The sequence below is a fragment of the Podarcis gaigeae genome (assembly GCF_964106915.1).
Source record: "Podarcis gaigeae genome assembly, chromosome: 13".
Lineage (NCBI taxonomy): Eukaryota > Metazoa > Chordata > Lepidosauria > Squamata > Lacertidae > Podarcis > Podarcis gaigeae.
This window is the reverse complement of record NC_139689.1, coordinates 37,057,499-37,076,347: the sequence shown is the minus strand read 5'-3', so window position 1 is coordinate 37,076,347 and position 18,849 is coordinate 37,057,499. Positions and strand designations below refer to the sequence as shown.

At 45.7% G+C, this 18,849-nt stretch overlaps 1 protein-coding gene across 4 annotated transcripts in view; it reads right to left on the bottom strand.

Moving 5' to 3' along the window:
- Nucleotides 1–18,849, bottom strand: part of LOC310830129 (ras-related protein Rab-18-like) — a 42,059-nt gene that overhangs the window by 18,869 nt on the left and 4,341 nt on the right. For 3 of the 4 annotated variants that reach the window (XM_083709765.1, XM_083709767.1, XM_083709766.1), the window contains exons 5-7: nucleotides 17,652–17,724; nucleotides 16,374–16,489; nucleotides 12,725–12,791 (exon numbers count right to left, since the gene is read on the bottom strand). In XM_083709765.1, coding sequence (XP_083565891.1) covers nucleotides 12,725–12,791; nucleotides 16,374–16,489; nucleotides 17,652–17,724 — 256 coding nt within the window. The remainder of the gene's footprint in view (nucleotides 1–12,724; nucleotides 12,792–16,373; nucleotides 16,490–17,651; nucleotides 17,725–18,849) is intronic. The other variant, XM_083709768.1, reaches the window with a different exon arrangement.

Here is an 18,849-nt window from a genome sequence, read left to right as displayed (position 1 = left end):
TTAATTGGGCTTCCTTTTGTTCCAGGGCTAAATAAATATTGAACATTGTTTCTGAAGCTGACAAACTGCATTGAGGTTCTCCTTCCATAGGCTTCCTACGTGTTGTTAATTTGCTCATAAGCATGGCATGCTAAGCTTTAGGCGACCATTTCTCAAGAATATGGATGTCGTTTCCGGTATTTGGCAATTAAAATCTGTTCAACAGATTTGCCATTAAGTATATATATTTCTTAAGGACGCATCCTTTGGTACAACCCAGGAGGAGTAACTGTTAAGAGGTGTAAAAGGCATCTTTTGAATCTTCTTCACTGCTACAATATCCTTCTGAAACGTGTGGGCATTCTCATCGCTTGAGGAATTTGGGAGTGTGTAACAATAAATCCAACCATCTAAATAACACATGGTGCTGTTGCACTAATTCAGTTCATGTCAGAAAGAATAAAATACTGCAAGGGACAATAGGATATTACGGAGATCAGCGTTTCAATAACTTGTGAGAGGTCAAAAATGAGAACTAAACACCCAGATTGTTGGATAACCAGCCTCATAAAGCCAGCATGCTTAATTCTAATTAATGCATGAAGGGGTTAATACCACAGAGTGAGCTGTCCTGCCAGGCTTAGCTATGTCACCTCCTGGTGTCATTTGTTTCTATTACTCTATTCTGCTTTAATTGTTTTCGACTGAGCTTTTTGAGTTTGTGTTTGACGGGGTGTTTGCACTTGCTGTGAGCTGCCCTGGAATCTTTATGAAAGCAAAGGCAAGCATACAAATGGTTTTAAATTAATAAATATATCTACAAGTGGCCTGGCTCGCTTACTCTCCACCCCCATCGTTCTGCTCGGACGCTGAGGTCCAACGCCGAGGGCCTTCTGGAGGTTCCTCATTGCGAGAAGCAAAGCTACAGAGAACAAGGCAGAGGGCCTTCTTGGTAGTGGCGCCCACCCTGTGGAACACCCTCTTATCAGATGTCAAAGATGACAAAGAGATAAACAACTAGCTAACATTTAGAAGACTTCTGAAGGCAACCCTGTTCAAGGAAGTTTTTAATGTGTGACGTTTTAATGTATTTTTCATCTTTGTTGGAAGCCGCCCAGAGTGGCTGGGGAAACCCAGCCAGATGGGCGGTGTACAAATAATAAATTATTATTGACATTATTATTATTATTACTCGAGCCATCTGCAGCTCTTTTGTTATCAGTCGCAGTGTACGATACAACTCTCTCCCTCTTTCTCTCTGGGGCAGCTATTCAATCAGACTGGAGTTGGAGACTGGGGCAGCTATTCAATCAGTTGGAGATATAGGAAGCAGGGTTCATTTCATCCACTTTGTTGGAGGCCCACCTCCATCAAGCACCTACTGCCCCTGAACTGTGCCGTCTGGTCATTATAGGAACTGCTCAGAAAACTGGTGTGCCTTTTTATTTTTCCCTTTTACCTTGTGTGTCTTTTTTGTTTTGTTTTGTTTAGATTGTAAGCCTGCAGGGAGCTCCAATTGTCTTGCTCCAATTGGATGAAGAGCAGGGTGCAAATGCTCTAAATTATATATAGCATGAGTCACTTAATCTCAGGTTGGTGGGTTTGAGCCCAACACTGGGCTAGATGACTCTTGTGGCCCAGTGGCGTAGCGTGGGTTGTCAGCACCCGGGGCAAGGCAAGTAATTTGTGCCCCCTAACCCGTGGATTTGCGCCCCCTAACCCGTGGATTTGCGCCCCTAACCCTAACCCCCAGATGTTGCGCCCGGTGCGGCCAGCCCCCCTGCACCCCCCACGCTACGCCACTGTCGTGGCCCCTTCCAACTCTATGATTCATATAACACAGAATGAAGCAAAGCAATCTGGAAAACCAAACCACCACAATAAATCAAACTTCTATCACAGATCTGTGAGATGTAAATATTCAGCAGGCTCCAGCCAGTAGGCTCTTTTCTGGCAAGCACATGCAACACTAAGTGAAATTGGTAATGATACATTGGGCAAAAGACTTTGGATATAATATACAGCTTGATGAATAGGAAAGGTTGTGGAATAAAAGGATAAAATTTGCAGCCTGTAATGCTTTGAAAGAGAATATGATGAAAATGATATATAGATGGTATATTACACCAGTGAAATTAGCTAAAATGTGTTAAGACAAATAATAAATGTTGGAAATGTAAAGAAAAAGAAGGAACATTTTATCATATGTGGTGGGAATGTAAAAAAGAACTTCTGGGAAATGATATATAATGAGATGAAAAAGATGTTGAAATACACATTTCTTAAAAAAACAGAAGCATTTTTACTTGCTATTATAGGTCAGGACATTAATAGGCAAGATGTTAAATTGTTTTTATATGCAACAACTGTAGCAAGAGTATTGTTAGCCCAGAAATGGAAACAAGAAGAAATTCAAACGAAAGAAGAATGGCAGACAAAATTAATGGATTATGCTGAACTGGACAAAATGACAGGAAGGATTCGAAACCTGCAGGACCAGAGATTTATAGAAGATTGGAAGAAGTATATGAATTATTTGAAGAGCAACTGTAATTAACAAATTACACTAGTAGGACTACAATAAGTTTTGTAAGGAGAAATATACGAAGTGTTACCAAGTAGAAAAAGATAGAGATATTGGTTATGAGTTTGAAATGTAATAGGGAAGATAAGAAATGCATGCTGAGAGATTAGATTGGAAAATTTTCAGACAGGATTGATGGAAGTCAAAAATGTGAATAAGATGTAAAAGTATGTTTAATTACTGTTGAAAATGATATGTTAAAGTAATAAAAAATTACAGTGGTACCTCGGGGTAGTACTTAATTCGTTCCGGAGATCCGTTCTTAACCTGAAACTGTTCTTAACTTGAAGCACCACTTTAGCTAATGGGGCCTCCTGCTGCTGCTGTGCTGCTGGAGCCCGATTTCTGTTCTTATCCTGAAGCACTATTTCTGGGTTAGCGGAGTCTGTAACCTGAAGCGTATGTAACCTGAAGCGTATGTAACCCGAGGTACCACTGTATATATATATAGAGAGAGAGAAAGAGAGAGAGAGAGCACATGCTTGCAACACTATGGTGCCTGGATAGTGCCCACCGAGCTGTCAAGGGCTGGCTTTATATTGATGGTCCTGGCTTTCAGCAAGTGGGCGGATCTTTTGAATCTTGCATCTCTTCCAACTTTTAAATCTACATTCCTATGCACGCTGGAGAACCCTCAATTGAACAGAGAGGGGCTTACAATTTCTAAGCAAGCATTCATAGGATCACCCAGCAAAGTTATTGTACTCAGCAGGTTTAGGATTGCAATAAGTTAAGCCTACCCAGTTCTTTTTTGCCACGGAACACATATTCACCAGTACGGGACTGATTCCTTGAACAGGCGATTCTTTGCCTAGAATTGGCAACCACCACAGGGAATGTCAAGACATCAAAGCTGCTCATCTTGGCACAAGCCCACCACTGCCAGGTCCCAAGTCAAAAAGGCAAAGCTGGGGGGATTAGCTTCTGAAGACCACCTCCCACTTGTTGTCATAGATGCCACAGCTGTGACATCATTGGCTGTGAAATGCCATAAGCGGGAAGGATGGCAACACAAACTCCCAAGAGCCTTTGGATGCTGCCAGGTGAGATTGCGCCGCCCAGGTGAGATACCTGGGGAGGGCTGGCGCGTGAGAATTGCAATGCTGGGTCAAATAAATGGGTTGTCAGGGACCGTGCTGAGGAGTGCTACATTGAGGAGGAATGGTGGGAGCCTCCCCCTCCTCCTGACCGGATCCTGAATCTTTCCAGGAGCAGGAGGACAACATAGATTTGGGACAGTGGTTTGCAGAGGGGCGTAGTTCAGAAGGCAGAAGCTGGGAAATACTGGATGGGGACAGCTAGCAGAAGAAACACTGGGAGAGATGGGGTTAACAGATTCACTGTCTCTGGAAAGCATTCCTCCACTCTCCCCAAGGCCAAGAAGAGCTCAGAAAGGGGCAGAACAGGAAGCACAGAGGGTACAAGCTCAGATTGCAAGACGTAGGAGTGATGTTGATTAATAGGGATGGAAGAGGGTGGAATCCTTAATTGGGAGCACCGCCATTTCCAGGAGATGGGTTCTTTGTTCTCTCGCTGTGATTATTAAAGTTTCTAACTGGTAAGCTGATTTCCTGGAGCCTGACATGGGTCCACCTTGCTCAGCATTCTGCTCATGGAAGGAAAAGGCTTTAAAGGGCAGAGAACAGACAAAGGGGGATAACTTGAATGAATGAATTTATTAATACGGTCACAGACCAGCGTCAACACACACAATATCATAGATCATAAAAAATATCAGAAATACAAGGGACAATATGAATATAACAAGGATTTAAATATAAAAAATTAAAATTAATTATTAGCGTGCCCCCTGTAATTAACATTTAGGGGTTTGGTCATTATGGGATACCACTTGCTTCCTGCGATTGATTGCAGACACACAGAATTTAGCTACATTTAATGTAGTCTTGGGATTCTTGTCCTCTAGCAGAAGTTTTAAACTATGGTATTCCGATTCTTTCCTGGACTTTTGCAAAACAGGTGTAAAGGGGGATAACTTGTCCGCCATGAATGGAATTGGAAAAGAACAATAGCCTGGATTCAAAGCAGTACTCCAAGCACCCGAGGATAAATTTATAAATAAATAGATAAATAAATAAAAATCAAAAACCAAGCATCCGTTTGCCCCCTTGTGTTGTTTTATATTTGGTAACAAATAAAGAGCTTTATTGTTGTGCTAGCCAAAGGCCGTGACAAATCGAAAAGCAGAACACAAAACAAAGTGATATGCCTAGCATTTCTTAGGAAAACTCACAGGCTGGCTACATACAATCAAAATTTCTGCATGGAGAACAAGGGATTCAGCACTATCAACCAAATCGTATTAGCAGGAAGTATACCGGCAACAAGAAGAACAAGTTCTTTCTGCTGCATTTATTGATTTATTTGCCGCTTTTGACTCCATAAATCATAGCAGAATGTGGGAGAAACATCTGAACATCAATATTGAACCCAGACTCCTCCTGCTGATTCGAGTTTTATCTGGAGAGCATCTAGCTAGCATCCAGTAGCATTTACTCACTACCATAGATTTGGAGGTCTTTTGCCTACATTTTATGTATATATATTAGAAATGGGTTGTTTTGGCAGAAAAACTAAATAATCAAGATACACTGGGGGGGGGGGAAGTGTTTAGATTAGAAATACAATTATCTCTGAACACGTTCTGGAGCTGTTTATAATACTGCCTGTCACAGTATTGCATGGTCTTGGATTCCCCACGTTAATTTCTGAAAATAATTTATTTTGCCTTCAGACAGCTTTAGGGACAACTGAATTATGTTTTTTCTCCTCACTTGGTTTGTTTGTTTTATTTTTTTCAAGTTATAGCCCATTTTTCTGCATATAACACTTGAAGCGATCAACAACAACAACAACAATAATAAAGATGCATTGTTGCAAAATTGGAGAAAGCAAATTTGGAGGAAGAGAACTTTTGACTGTGCAACACCCCCCCCCCCGACTTTTTAAAAAAGTAAATAAATAACAGCAAGAGAAAAAGTGCAGATAAAAATCAATCAAGTGTCAGAACAGTCAACAGGCAAGGTTCACTAAAAACACGTTGAAATGAGCAATAACAAAAGAAAGTCAACTATTTGCTCCAAGCATGATTTTATACATGGTTTGCTGTAGCTGCTTTTCATATAAAATATGGCTCTGGGGCTCAGTTACACATATTTGCATGTAAGGTAAAGGTAAAATGTAAAGAAACCCTGGACAGTTAAGTCCAGTCAAAGCTGACTATGGGGTTGTGGCGCTCATCTAGCTTTCAGGCCGAGGGAGCCAGTGTTTGTCCACAGAAAGCTTTCTGGGTCATGTGGCCAGCAGGACTAAACTGCTTCTGGCGCAATGGAACACCATTTACCTTCCGGCCACAGCTTTACCTGTTTATCTACTTGCACTGGCGTACTTTAGAATTGCTAGGTTGGCTGGAGCTGGGACAGAGCAATGGGAGCTCACCCCGTCGTGCAGATTTGAACTGCTGACCTTCTGATCAGCAAGCCCAAGAGGCTCAGTGGTTTAGACCAGAGGCTTCCTCTTAGCATGTTTCTCCCTTTCGTCCTGAGTTTGAGTGCCTTCAAAGCCCATGACAGCTTTGGTAAAAGCTGTTCTCCAATTGGAGCGCTCGCAGGCCAGTGTTTCCCAGTTGACAGTGTTTATACTACATATTTAGTGATGTATGGAAGTGAGAGCTGGACCATAAAGAAGGCTGATCGCCGAAGAATTGATGCTTTTGAATTATGGTGCTGGAGGAGACTCTTGAGAGTCTCATGGACTGCAAGAAGATCAAACCTCTCCATTCTGAAGGAAATCAGCCCTGAGTGCTCACTGGAAGGACAGATCCTGAAGCTGAGACTCCAGTACTTTGGCCACCTCATGAGAAGAGAAGACTCCCTGGAAAAGAACCTGATGTTGGGAAAGATGGAGGGCACAAGGAGAAGGGGACGACAGAGGACGAGATGGTTGGATAGTGTTCTTGAAGCTACCAGCCTGAGTTTGACCAAACTGCGGGAGGCAGTGGAAGACAGGAGTGCCTGGCATGCTCTGGTCCATGGGGTCACGAAGAGTCAGACACCACTAAACGACTAAAGAACAACAACAACATACTACATATTTTGCCTTGTCTTGAAACCTCTTTTGTTGACCACCCACATTACGCTTTCCATTTTTAAGTCCGGAATAGAGTAGTTGCTTTGGAAGATCAGGCATCTGCACAACACGACCAGTCCAACAAAGTTGATGTTGAAGAATCATTGCTTCGACACTGGTGGCTGGAGTAGGACCAGCTGGGAGCTGTCCAACAGAGCTACCAGGTGGTGGCAATCTTTGCCAGGAGGCCTGGACCAGAGGGGGAACTGTCCAACAAAATCCAGAGCTAGCTTAGCAAAGCTTGGAGAGGCGCTGACTCAGAGCTCTTGCACCAGCAACTAACAGAGATAAAAGGTGAATGTGCGTGTTTTTAGCAGAACCAGCTGCCGTGCCACTTCCTGGAGATCAGTGGCGTACAAAAGACATGCTTCATCCGAGCTCAGTTCCCATTCAGCCATCTGAGGCACAGTGGCTCCACAGTCCTGGAGCAAACTCCGCAGAGGAAATATGGCAAAGACTGATTCCCCTCTACCCCCAGCTCTGAGTCCCAGCAGTTGAAAGGTTCGTGCCCCCATGTTATCTTCTGCCAGGAATATGCCCTTTCCTACTGGAGAATAGGAATATTGAGATATAACCAGTAATGGGATATTATAAGCTATACAGTGGTACCTTGGGTTAAGTACTTAATTCGTTCCGGAGGTCTGTTCTTAACCTGAAACTGTTCTCAACCTGAAGCACCACTTTAGCTAATGGGGCCTCCTGCTGCTGCCGCGCCACCAGAGCACGATTTCTGTTCTCATCATGAAGCAAAGTTCTTAACCTGAAGCACTATTTCTGGGTTAGCGGAGTCTGTAACCTGAAGCGTCTGTAACCCGAGGTACCACTGTAATCAGGGCTCCACCCCAAGCCGGAACTCGTCAGAACTCAGTTCCAGCACCTCCCAGGTGGGTACCATTGCCATTATATGAGAACAAGGGAGGCACTCGTGGTGAGTTCTGGCACCTTAAGGTCCATAAATAACAATAACCTAGAGGTCCCGGGCCCTAAGGAAGTTAGATTGGCTTCAACCAGAGCCAGGGCCTTTTCAACTCTGGCTCCGGCCTGGTGGAACGCTCTGTCTCATGAGACCAGGGCCCTGAAGGATCTGATTTCTTTCCGCAGGGCCTGTAAGACAAAGTTGTTCCACCTGGCCTTTGGCTTGGAATCAATTTGATTCCCTCCCCCTCTTTCTTTTTTCCTTACTCCTTCTGTGTTGAAACTCTTATTTGGGGACTTCCCTGGCTTTTTTCTGGCCCATGTAGGGCCAGTCTGGATAGTTAGCCTTGTTGAAGACTTGACGTTTTTATCCCCCCAAAAGTTTTTGATTGAGTTTCCACTGAAATGAGGCTGCATTTTAATGTTTTAATGTTGTATTTTAATCTTGTTTTTTAAGTCGTATTTCAATCAATTGTTTTTATATTTGGTGTTAGCCGCCCTGAGCCTGGTCTTGGCTGGGAAGGGCAGGGTAATAATAATAATAATAATAGAAAAATAGCACTGGATATAATAACACCTGGATAGCTCAATCGGTAGAGCATGAGACTCTTAATCTCAGGGTTGTGAGTTTGAGCCTTACGTTGGACAAAAAGATTCTTGCTTTGCAGGGGGTTGGTTTAGACGACTCTCATGACTCCTTCCAACCTTACGATTCTATTCTTCTTCTTGATTGGAGTTTGATGTTATGCTGTTGCTTTGAGTTTCATTCTTTTGCTAGCCAGCCTGGAAATGCCAATTGACTCTGAAGCATGGCATATGAATCTTAGCAATAAATGACTTTTGTTTGCTTATTTTTTTTATTAATACCTTATACCCCCATTTCCTGTTCAAAACAGAATATCCAAGGGGGCTAACAATGGAAGGGGGAAGGGAAAGAGGGATTAAAAGATACATAAAACAATCAGATACAATAAAATCAACCGTGGAAAAAAACAATAATAAACAGAGTAACTAGCCCTCTAACCCACCAACCTTTGGAGCAAAAAGGCTTTTACAGAAACTCCTGAATGGGTGGTAAACATCCCAGGCTTTGAGCCCAGAGTTCTCTATCTGTATGCATCCATATTGTAACCTGGAACAATGATGGCATTGTTACTTCCAAGTGAGCATTCTTTTTCTTAGCAAGATTTCGGCAGGCCATACGTCATCGTTGGAGCACATGCATTGCAAGCAGAATGTTCCAGGTTCAATCCTTGATATCAGAAACCCTGGATAGCCTACAGCCTCTCAATGCAGACACGAGGTAGACCAGGGGTCAGCAAACCTTTTCAGCAGGGGGCCGGTCCACTGTCCTTCACACCTTGGGGAGGGGCAGACTATTTTTTTTGGGGGGGGGAATGAACGAATTCCTATGCCCCACAAATAACCCAGAGATGCATTTTAAATAAAAGGACACATTCTGCTCATGTAAAAACATGCTGATTCCTGGGCCGGATTGAGAAGGCGATTGGGCTGGATCTGGCCCCCGGACCTTAGTTTGCCTACCCATGAGGTAGACCAAGGATCTCACTCTGTGTAATCAGGGACAGACTCTGGTAATATGGCACCTTCAGTGAAGGCAGAATTTGGCACCCTACCCCCCCCCCAATATTTCTTATTTCCCCAACAATTCCTTTCCTATTTATTATTATTCTGCACCCCCTCAGCTCGGCGCCCTTTGCAGGGGAACCAGCTGCACTGCCCTAAATCCAGCAATGGTATAAGGCATTTTCCTTTGTTCCCAGACTGTTTGCTAAAAGCCCAGAATTGCTGTTGATTAATAAAAAGGAAAAATATTATTTATACCCCACCCATCTGGCTAGGTTTCTCCAGCCACTCTGGGCGGCTCCCAACAGAATATTAAAAACTTTTACGATAAAACATCAAACATTAAAAACTTCCCTAAGCAGGGCTGCTCTCAGATGTCTTCTAAAAGTCAGGTAGTTGTTTATTTCCTTGACATCTGATGGGAGGGCGTTACACAGGGTGGGCGCCACCACCGAGAAGGCCGTCCGCCTGGTTCCCTGTAACCTCACTTCTCTCAGGGAGGGAACTGCCAGAAGGCCCTTTGGAGCTAGACCTCAAGTGTCTGGGCTGCACGATGGGGGGTGGAGATGCTCCTTCAGGTATACCGTAATGAGCTAATGAGGTTAGGAGATGTCACTGGGTAGGTGGGTGGTTTCTCTGTCAGCTTTGAATCTTTCTGTCATTTCAAATGAGGTTTCCATCACCGCTTGGAAAAGGCGGAGCCCGTTTTAGAGCTGGCAGGAAGTAGCAGCAGAGGCGTGCGGTGCTTGCAAGAGACACAAACAAGCGAAAGTGCCTTTGCACGTGGGGTCCTCTTTGCATTAGCTGCTGCGCTGCTTGCTTGAGGTACCTGTTCCCCAAACCCTCTACCTGTATTATTTGTAAATCCCCAGATACTGCATATCCACCGTAAGCCCCTCTCATCAAAAGAACACTCAACACAGCAGTGGTAGCCCCAGCTTTTCTCCTTTTCTCCTTATCTCCTTATGGCCCATTTTCTTGTGACAGCAGGTAGGAGTCCATTTCTTAAGTATGTTTGACCTGAGCTATTTTATTTGAAGGCGGCGGGTTTTAAGCAACAGAACAAAGCCCACTGCAGGCGTCGGCTGTATTAGGGGCTCTGCTCTCAGGCGCCAGCACAACGCCTTCGTTTCTGATGTTCCAAAGTTCTGGTGTTTGCAGGATCTTTATCACGACTTCCTCAAAGGCAGTTTCCACGCCATCCTTCAGTTTAGCACTGGTCTCTAGGCAAAAACAAACAGCAAGGCACTGCTTGAAACGTGAGGACCTAGGCTTTCCAGAGTTCCAGTTTGCATTCAGAGTGGCGTTAGTACTAGGCACCAAAAATACTAAATACGAGCTGCTAAACTGCAGCAGTCCCCAGTGCAAGAGGAAGATCCCCTCTTAACTCATTGCTCCCACTTCTGTATTTAAACTTAACTGGGGATGGATGCAGTAGGCAGAAATCAGGCAGCAAATCAGCCCAGAAGCTATGAAGAACAGTGATCTGGGGCTCCTATGACTCCCACCTGGGGCACCTTCCCAGGAGCCATAGGAATGCAGGGCCCATTGAATGCCTTAAAGGTAAAGGGACCCCTGACCATTAGGTCCAGTCGCGGATGACTCTGGGGTTGTGGCGCTCATCTCGCTTTATTGGCCGAGGGAGCCGGCGTACAGCTTCTGGGTCATGTGGCCAGCATGACTAAGCCGCTTCTGGCGAACCAGAGCAGCGCACGGAAACGCTGTTTACCTTCCCACCAGAGTGGTACCTATTTATCTACTTGCACTTTGATGTGCTTTTGAACTGCTAAGTTGGCAGGAGCAGGGACCGAGCAATGGGAGCTCACCCCATCGCGGGGATTCGAACCTCCAACCTTCTGATCGGCAAGTCCTATGCTCTGTGGTTGAACCCACAGCGCCACCCGCTTCCCAATCGATTGCCTTACTGTAAATTAAATCAGGCTTTGTATTCATTTGATCTTTTCCGTATGAATTTATTCTGAAACAGCATAGATAAATAGCATAGAAGGAAAGTCTGGACAGTTGAAGCAGGGGTAAAGACTTTTTAAACATTCATTTTCTAAAGGGGTTTCTAAAAAAGGAAAAAGGTAAAGGACCCCTGGATGGTTAAGTCCAGTCAAAGGCGACTATGGGCTTGGGGCGCTCATTTCACTTTGAGGCCGAGGGAGCCGGTGTTTGTCCGCAGGCAACTTTCCGGGTCGCGTGGCCAACAGGACTAAACCGCTTCTGGCGCAACAGGACACCGTGACGGATACCAGAGCACATGGAAACGCTGTTTACCTTCCCGCCACAGTGGTACCTATTTATCTACTTGCACTGGCGTCCTTTTGAACTGCTAGGTTGGCAGGAGCTGGGACAGAGCAACGGGAGCTCACCCTGTTGTGGGGATTCGAATCGCTGACCTTCTGATCGGCAAGCCCAAGAGACTCAGTGGTTTAGACCACGTCCCTAAAGGGGTTTCTATTAGTAGCTGTTGTGCAGTTAGTTAGTTATGCCTAATGCCCTCATGTAGCAAAAGCAAGGAGCAATCGTGGATCTTTTAAATTATCTGTAGCGGTTCTTCTTTGTTAAATGCACACGCCCACGTTTGTACAAAGAAATATTAACTACTAAACAGCAGAGATATTTCCCTTAAAGAGCAGACCAATCTTTGTACGAGGGAAATCGATGCTTTGGTTTATTTCTGTGCAGTCGAAATATTGTGAAAGGGAATTGTATCCACAGTACCATTCACCAAGGGGGTTTATGGGAGGAGCTGATGGAAACTTGTTTGTGGGTTCTGATAATTTTGAGAAATCTGTTGCCACGGCCAATAGGATCGCCTAAAAAGACACACAAAGAAGAAGAGCTGTGCAGCTGCTTAGCATCCAGATGTTCCCAACTAGGATACCCTTGCATCTACAAGAAGACCTGGGAATGCTCCTGGTCTGAATCCCCAGACAGCAAATGCCACTCACTGTAGACAATACTGAGCTAGATGGAGCAATGAGTGACTCACTCTAGCAGCCTTTCTCAACCTGTGGGTCCCCAGTTGTTGTGGAACTACAACTCCCATCACCCCTAGCTAGCAAGGCCAGAGCTCAGGGATGATGGGAGTTGTAGTTCAACAACATCTGGGGGATCTTCCTTCCTTTTACTGCTGCCATCTCTGTGTCTTGAACAGCAGTCTTGCAAGCAGACACGGAGCAGGTAAACCCTTTCCTTGCTTGGAGAGGAACATGGATTTACCTGTTTATTTTCTGCATGCAATATTGTTCTTTAAGACACATGGATGGGACCAACAGAAAGGGACCGCTCCAATATGTTCCGAAGGCAGCCCATATTAGAAGGTTTTTTATGCTTGACATTTTATTATGTTTGTATATTTTGCTGGAAGCTGCCCAGAGTGGCTGGGGTATAAATAAAATTATTATTATTATTATTATTATTATTATTATTATTATTATTATTATTCCCCTGTTTCAACCTGGGTAAGCCAGCCAGCCCCTTCTGTGGGTTCTCTTCACATACCTACGAAGAGCATGGAGTGTTTCTGAGCAAATTGCAAGCCTTCCTTTCTGTCTACCTCACGATCCGTCTATAGATAGAGAGAGAATGTTATCAGACACTGGACCCAAGTGGTGGATTGTATAAACACACAAACACACACACCAAATCAAGATATTGCATTCCTAAAGAATCAGTAAATGTCCAGCTAGATTATCTTAACAGCTCAGCTACCATCCCTCAGTTTTGACAGCGTTTGAAGTTTTTAGCTGCTAAATTCCAAACTGTCAAATGCTGGAACAAGAGGGACAGGGCAACAGAATTGACAATAGTAATTATGTTGCCCCCACTGCCCCTGCCCAACCCCAAGGCATCTTTCCTAAGGGTTCTCCAAATGCTACAAACATTGCATTTAATAAGCTTTCTCTTGATTAGAATAACTGATGCTCATGAATGCATTTCTGGCTGTTTTGCCGGTGATTGAGAGGAGAACAAGGGTTTTTGAATTGCCTTTCCCCCATCCCTGGATAAAACAATAGCAGGGCTGTTATTTCTGAGGCTGATGCTGATTTAAGAACACAACGATCTGCGACCTAGCCAAACGCCAGCCTGGGATTCCAATTTTTGCATGCACAAAGCTACCCAGAGATGGCTCTGGGTCTTAATTGCATCAATTAAGGACTCAAATCCAGAGAGGCAGAAGACAGCTTGTACTCCCTTCCCTGCTTACTGCCCTCTGAAGCCAATTCTGGACATCTCACAAGTACCTCTCGCTTTCTGCACTGATAACCTCCCGAATTGACATGTGTTTAATGAACGCTTGGGGTGAATTTTGTTTTGCACGGAATGTCTAGCCAACTGCATTGTGTGGGGTCAAGAAGGAATTTTAGGCAGGGTAATTTGTTTAAGGCCCCTCTCCGCCCCCTTTACACTTGGGGAACTGCTTGGGGAATGGCCAGCTGGCTTTGTGATTAACACGAAGGCTAGCCAACCAGCGTTGTCAGACGAGGAAGAAGTGCTTCTTGACTGGCTGGTCCTTGTGCCAATCCGTGCCGTGCAAATTCAGCTTCTGCTGCCAAGCAGAAGAGCTGCTTCCCCTTTGCATTTGATCCTGCTGCAAATTACATATGCCTCCTGCGCAGCTATAGCAAAGATCTGATGGATGTCGAACAACCCCAGGGGCTTTTGCTTGTGTGTTTGCTTCCCTCTGCCTTTATAACAACTTTGAGAGGCGAGGCGCCGCGAACCATGAATCAATCACGGTTGTTGTAGTTTTTTTTAGTGCCCATATTTTGTTCACGGAACAATTCGCTTCAAGATGCACAAGGAGGCAAGAGGGAAAAAAGAGCCAGAAAAAGACAACCGGAATCAGCAAGAGACGTGACGTGGCTGTCTCTTTGCTCTGTGAGCTGTTTTTTCTTGTTGTGGGGGTGGGAGCCCCGAAGCCACAGAAAAATCCAGTGATTTATACACACACGAAAAGCAGCAACGAAACACAAGGGGCTCTCAAAAGACTTAACAGATTGCCCATTAAGGCAGAGCAAGAGGGAGAGGTCTCTCCCAGGAAGATGAGGTATGGAGTGAGCTGGTGCCTCTGGCAAAGCGTAGGAGGCAAAGGCAGGCAACAACAACAGGAGCAAAGAGACCGATCCCTGCAGGCTGGGACAAGGCTCTGGAAGGAGGCAGAGAGGCAGGGAGTGGAAGCCATTGCTGTCAGCCTCAGGAATCCTTTTGCTCTAGCCATTAACGGGGCCTGCACATCAGTCCTATACCAGGGCCTGCAGGTAGCCCGCATTAACCATCAGCAGACGCGAAATGCGCGTGGCCTCTTTTAAATTAGGTAAAGGGTAAAGGGACCCCTGACCATTAGGTCCAGTCATGACCGACTCTGGGGTTGCGGCGCTCATCTCGCTTTACTGGCCGAGGGAGCCGGCGTACAGCTTCCTCAAAACCTTCCATCTTTTTTTCACTGGACATCATCCTCTCTGCACAACCACAGTCCTCTGTATGCCTCCGACTGCCAGGCACTTCCTCTGGGTTCTTCCTTCCCGCATCCCCATTTCTCAAATAACCCCGTATTTTTTCCTCCTTGCAGCACCACAGGTCTCTCTCTGCACCTGCTTTCCTCCTCCATCTCTCCAATGAAACATTTGCATCTCTTGGTATTTTCTCCCCTGACCCTCTTGTGGACCCGGAAGCAGAAAAGCCCCATCAGGCTGCAGTCCTAAGACAGGCATTCTTGGTCAGCAACGACAAGATGAGCAAACGAGAAGCAGCGGGGTGCCAAATGTCCCTGGCGGGTTCTTGTATTCCAGCTCTTCCAGTATTGGTTAGCTGCTGCGCACAGAGCCCCGTTTTCATACATTCTGGGCACCACAATTTAAGGAGGATATTGACACGCTGGGATATGCAGAGAGGAGGGTGACTAAGATGATCAAGGGTCTGGAAACGAAGCCTTATGAGGAACGGTCGAAGGAGCTGGGCATGTTTAGCCTGGAGAAGAGACTGAGAGGAGATATGATAGCCATCTTCATGGAGGATGCAGCAAGCTTGTTTTCTCCTGCTCCAGAGAGCAGGACCCGAACTAAGGGCTTCAAGTTACAAGATAGGAGATTGTGACTAAACATCAGGAAGAAATTTCTGGTGGCAAGAGCTGTTCGACAGTGGAATGGTCTCCCTCGGGAGGTGGTGGACTCTCTTTCCTTGGGAGATTTTAAAGCAGAGGTTGTGTGGCCACCTGTCATGTATGATCTGGTTGAGATTCCTGCATTGCAGGGGGGTGGACTAGATGGCCCTTGGAGTCCTATCCAACTCGACAATTCAATGATGGGCAATTGTAATCTAGAGCCACAGGAGAAGCAACACTAATTCTTTATGGCCACCATCTTCTTAGCATTTGTTATGTACTGAGTTGAATAGGATCCAAAATGCAGCAGTCTGATTGGTCCTAGAACAATAGGACCCAGAATGCAGCAGTCTGATTGGTCCACAGGAGCCACCCAATCCAGCTCCAGGTGGAAGTGAATCCGCAACCTGATTGGCCTACAGGTGAATCCCGGAATTAGCCAATCACGTGGGGCCCGTTGTGTAAATAATGTATATAAAGCAGACATTCTGGGGGAACTTCCCTTTTTCTTCTCACCACTAGGAGCTGAATAAAGAGAATGAAATCCACTCTTGACTCCGAGTATATTTCAGCATTCCTGTCACTAATAAAACAGGAACTGCAAGATCAAGTGTGTCTCTCGGGGGCCGTTCGATGGGGAACCTGCAGCCCTGCAGATGTCGGTGGACTCAGCCCCAGTCAGCAGAGCAATCAGCCAGGGGGTGATGGATTGTTGCAGTCCAACAACATCTGCAAGGCTACATGTTCCTTATCCCTGGCTTACGATGTTATGGCTGGACCGTGTGGGAATAATAATAAATAAAGGTGAATGTGATCTTTTTTGCAGCGCCTCATCACAGGGGGCTGGCCAGAACAACAACACCACCATTCTAAGAAACAAACGCCATAAACAAATTCCTCATGGCTTTGCACTTACCCCTATGACAGATAATTTTAATGTCCTAATGATTTCTTGCTTGTCTTTCAGGCTGTACACTGCTTAGGGATTTTTTGAAAAAGATAAATGCTTTCAAATAAAAACGAGCAGGCTCCCAGCTCCCAACTGACCTCGTCGATTTTGTTGCCCACCAACATCTTCACAACGCTTTTCTTCGTGAAAACATCCAGCTCTTGCAGCCAGCATTCCAGTCCCGCAAAAGTTTCCCTCTTAGTGACGTCATAAACTGGTCAGGAGGGACAAAAACAAACAGGTCTTTCCTCACTCAGATGTATTTTGTGTTCACATGAAAAAAGCAAAACGGGAATGAGAAGCAGCTGCTGTTTCCCCCAGTCTTGGCCTATCAGGGGGTTCTGTGAGGCTGTCCACCCAGCAAATTACGTTCGCCTGTCTGTCAGCTGACATCATTCCAACAGCTGGTGACATCAGCTTGAAGGATTCTGCTCTGCAGAGCTGCAATTCTCAAAGTTCCCTGTGAAAAGGGATTGGCTGTTAAACCACTCTAGGAATAACAGCTCTATGAGGGGAACAGTGGGCCTTCCTAACCAAAGTACAGCTCCCATAATTCTTTGGGGGAAGCCATGACTGTTCAGAATGGTACCATAGTGAATGTGTGCTTTCTGAGTACCGGGTCACCAATCTTAATAACCTTTGCCCATTTGAAAACCTTTGCCTCTCCTGTTCCCGTTCACCTCTTTGTGACATCTTTGACTTCTCTGAGTTAGCTTACGATCCTCTTCCTCCCTCCACATCCTATTTTCCTTTTGTGCCATGCCCTTTAGATTGTAAGCCCGAGGGCATGGACTGCCTTGGTTTTTTAAAAAAATTATTGATCTGCAAGCCACTCTGGGGAGTATTTTTGGCTGAAAGGAAGATCAAAAATGCTTTAAATAAACAAAACTGTAAGGAGTGCGGTTTTGTGAATGTCACGGGCACACCTATTGCTGCAGTTAGTGATAACAGCTTTAACCTTACATGACTGAATCGCTTTTTGGAACTTTTAAACTCCCCCCAACATACACTTTAAAAGGAACCTGTGAGAATATTGCAGCAAGGTGAAAATGGAACTGGGGGTGGGGGTGGTGGTCTCTGTTTTCTTTGGGAAAAGGCTGGAAAGGCTATTTACTCTATGGCCTAAAAGCAACGTCAAATGGAAATGTCTCGGAAGCCAAGCTGAAACGCCTTCAGCCTTTATGTCTGAAAATTTTTCAAGAAGTAGAGGCTCTCTGCCAAGGGAACAACCATTGCCAACCCTTGGACTTAGTGGCATGGACGCAAGGCAGCATTAATTGCTGTTCTACATCTGCCAGTGCCAGCATCTACCTCTGCCTTAATGTGTTTCACTTCAGAGTTGTGCTAATTACAACCCCACCATGCCTGCCACCTACCTAAAATTATACCTTGAGCACCTCGGTAATAGCTCGGAGTCAAAGTCCGGAATCGCTCCTGCCCTGCCGTGTCCTACGGAAAGGGAAACAAAGGTGTTTAGAATAAAGAAACCATTAAAGCTCTGTAGCACCAGCTTAAGGGACGCAGGTGGCACTGTGGGTTAAACCACAGAGCCTAGGACTTGCTGATCAGAAAGTCAGCGGTTCGAATCCCCACGACGGGGTGAGCTCCCGTTGCTTGGTCCCTGCTCCTGCCAACCTAGCAGTTCGAAAGCATGTCAAAGTGCAAGTAGATAAATAGGTACCGCTCCAGCGGGAAGGTAAAGGGCATTTCCGTGCGCTGCTCTGGTTCGCCAGAAGCGGCTTAGTCAGGCTGGCCACATGACCCGGAAGCTGTACGCTGGCTCCCTCGGCCAATAAAACGAGATGAGCGCCACAACCCCAGAGTCGGCCACGACTGGACCTAATGGTCAGGGGTCCCTTTACCTTTACCTAGCACCAACGTAAATATAATAATAAACTAATAGCTCCACACACACACCCGCCACTGCCAGCCCCAGGACCCAATTGCCTTCCATAGGGACATCCCAGGGCCTGGGAAGATGTCATGGGACTGGTTGGAAGCAGAGGAATGGTGGGAGGAACTAGCTGGGGAAACCCCCAAGAGGGCTCAGAGCCTGAGGAGTGGTGGTGGGACAACAAGGAGGGAGAAGGCTGGGAAGAGATGTCGGAAGCTAAAGAGGTAACAGGGTTTAGAGAGAAGGCGAGTCTCTGGCAGAGAATCTGAATCTACAGTAGAGGAGGGAGGTCAAGAAGCAGAGATGAGTCAGGCTAGTGAAGTGTCACAAGAGTCTCCCTTCCTCCTTAGTCTCCCAAAATCAGTAGAGGCATGAAAAGGGCAGAGGAGAGTTTGGTTTCACACAGGCGTAGTCTCTGATTGAATGGGAAAAGCTCTGGAGACAGTAGCGGAGAAAGGAAGGGGCAGGGCGCACTGGGTGTCATGGGGGTCTGCAGGGTGGTACAGGGGTTGCTGGGCAATATGTAATATGTGCGCTGCAGGACGGAGGAGCCACTGCCTGTTCCTTAGAAAGTTGGCTAAAAACAAGCTCAACAACTTTGGGGGATTTCTGAAAAAAAAGCTCCACTAGTTGCTGCTGAGGTGAGGACTTTCAGTCCTTCATCACTTTACAAAACATAA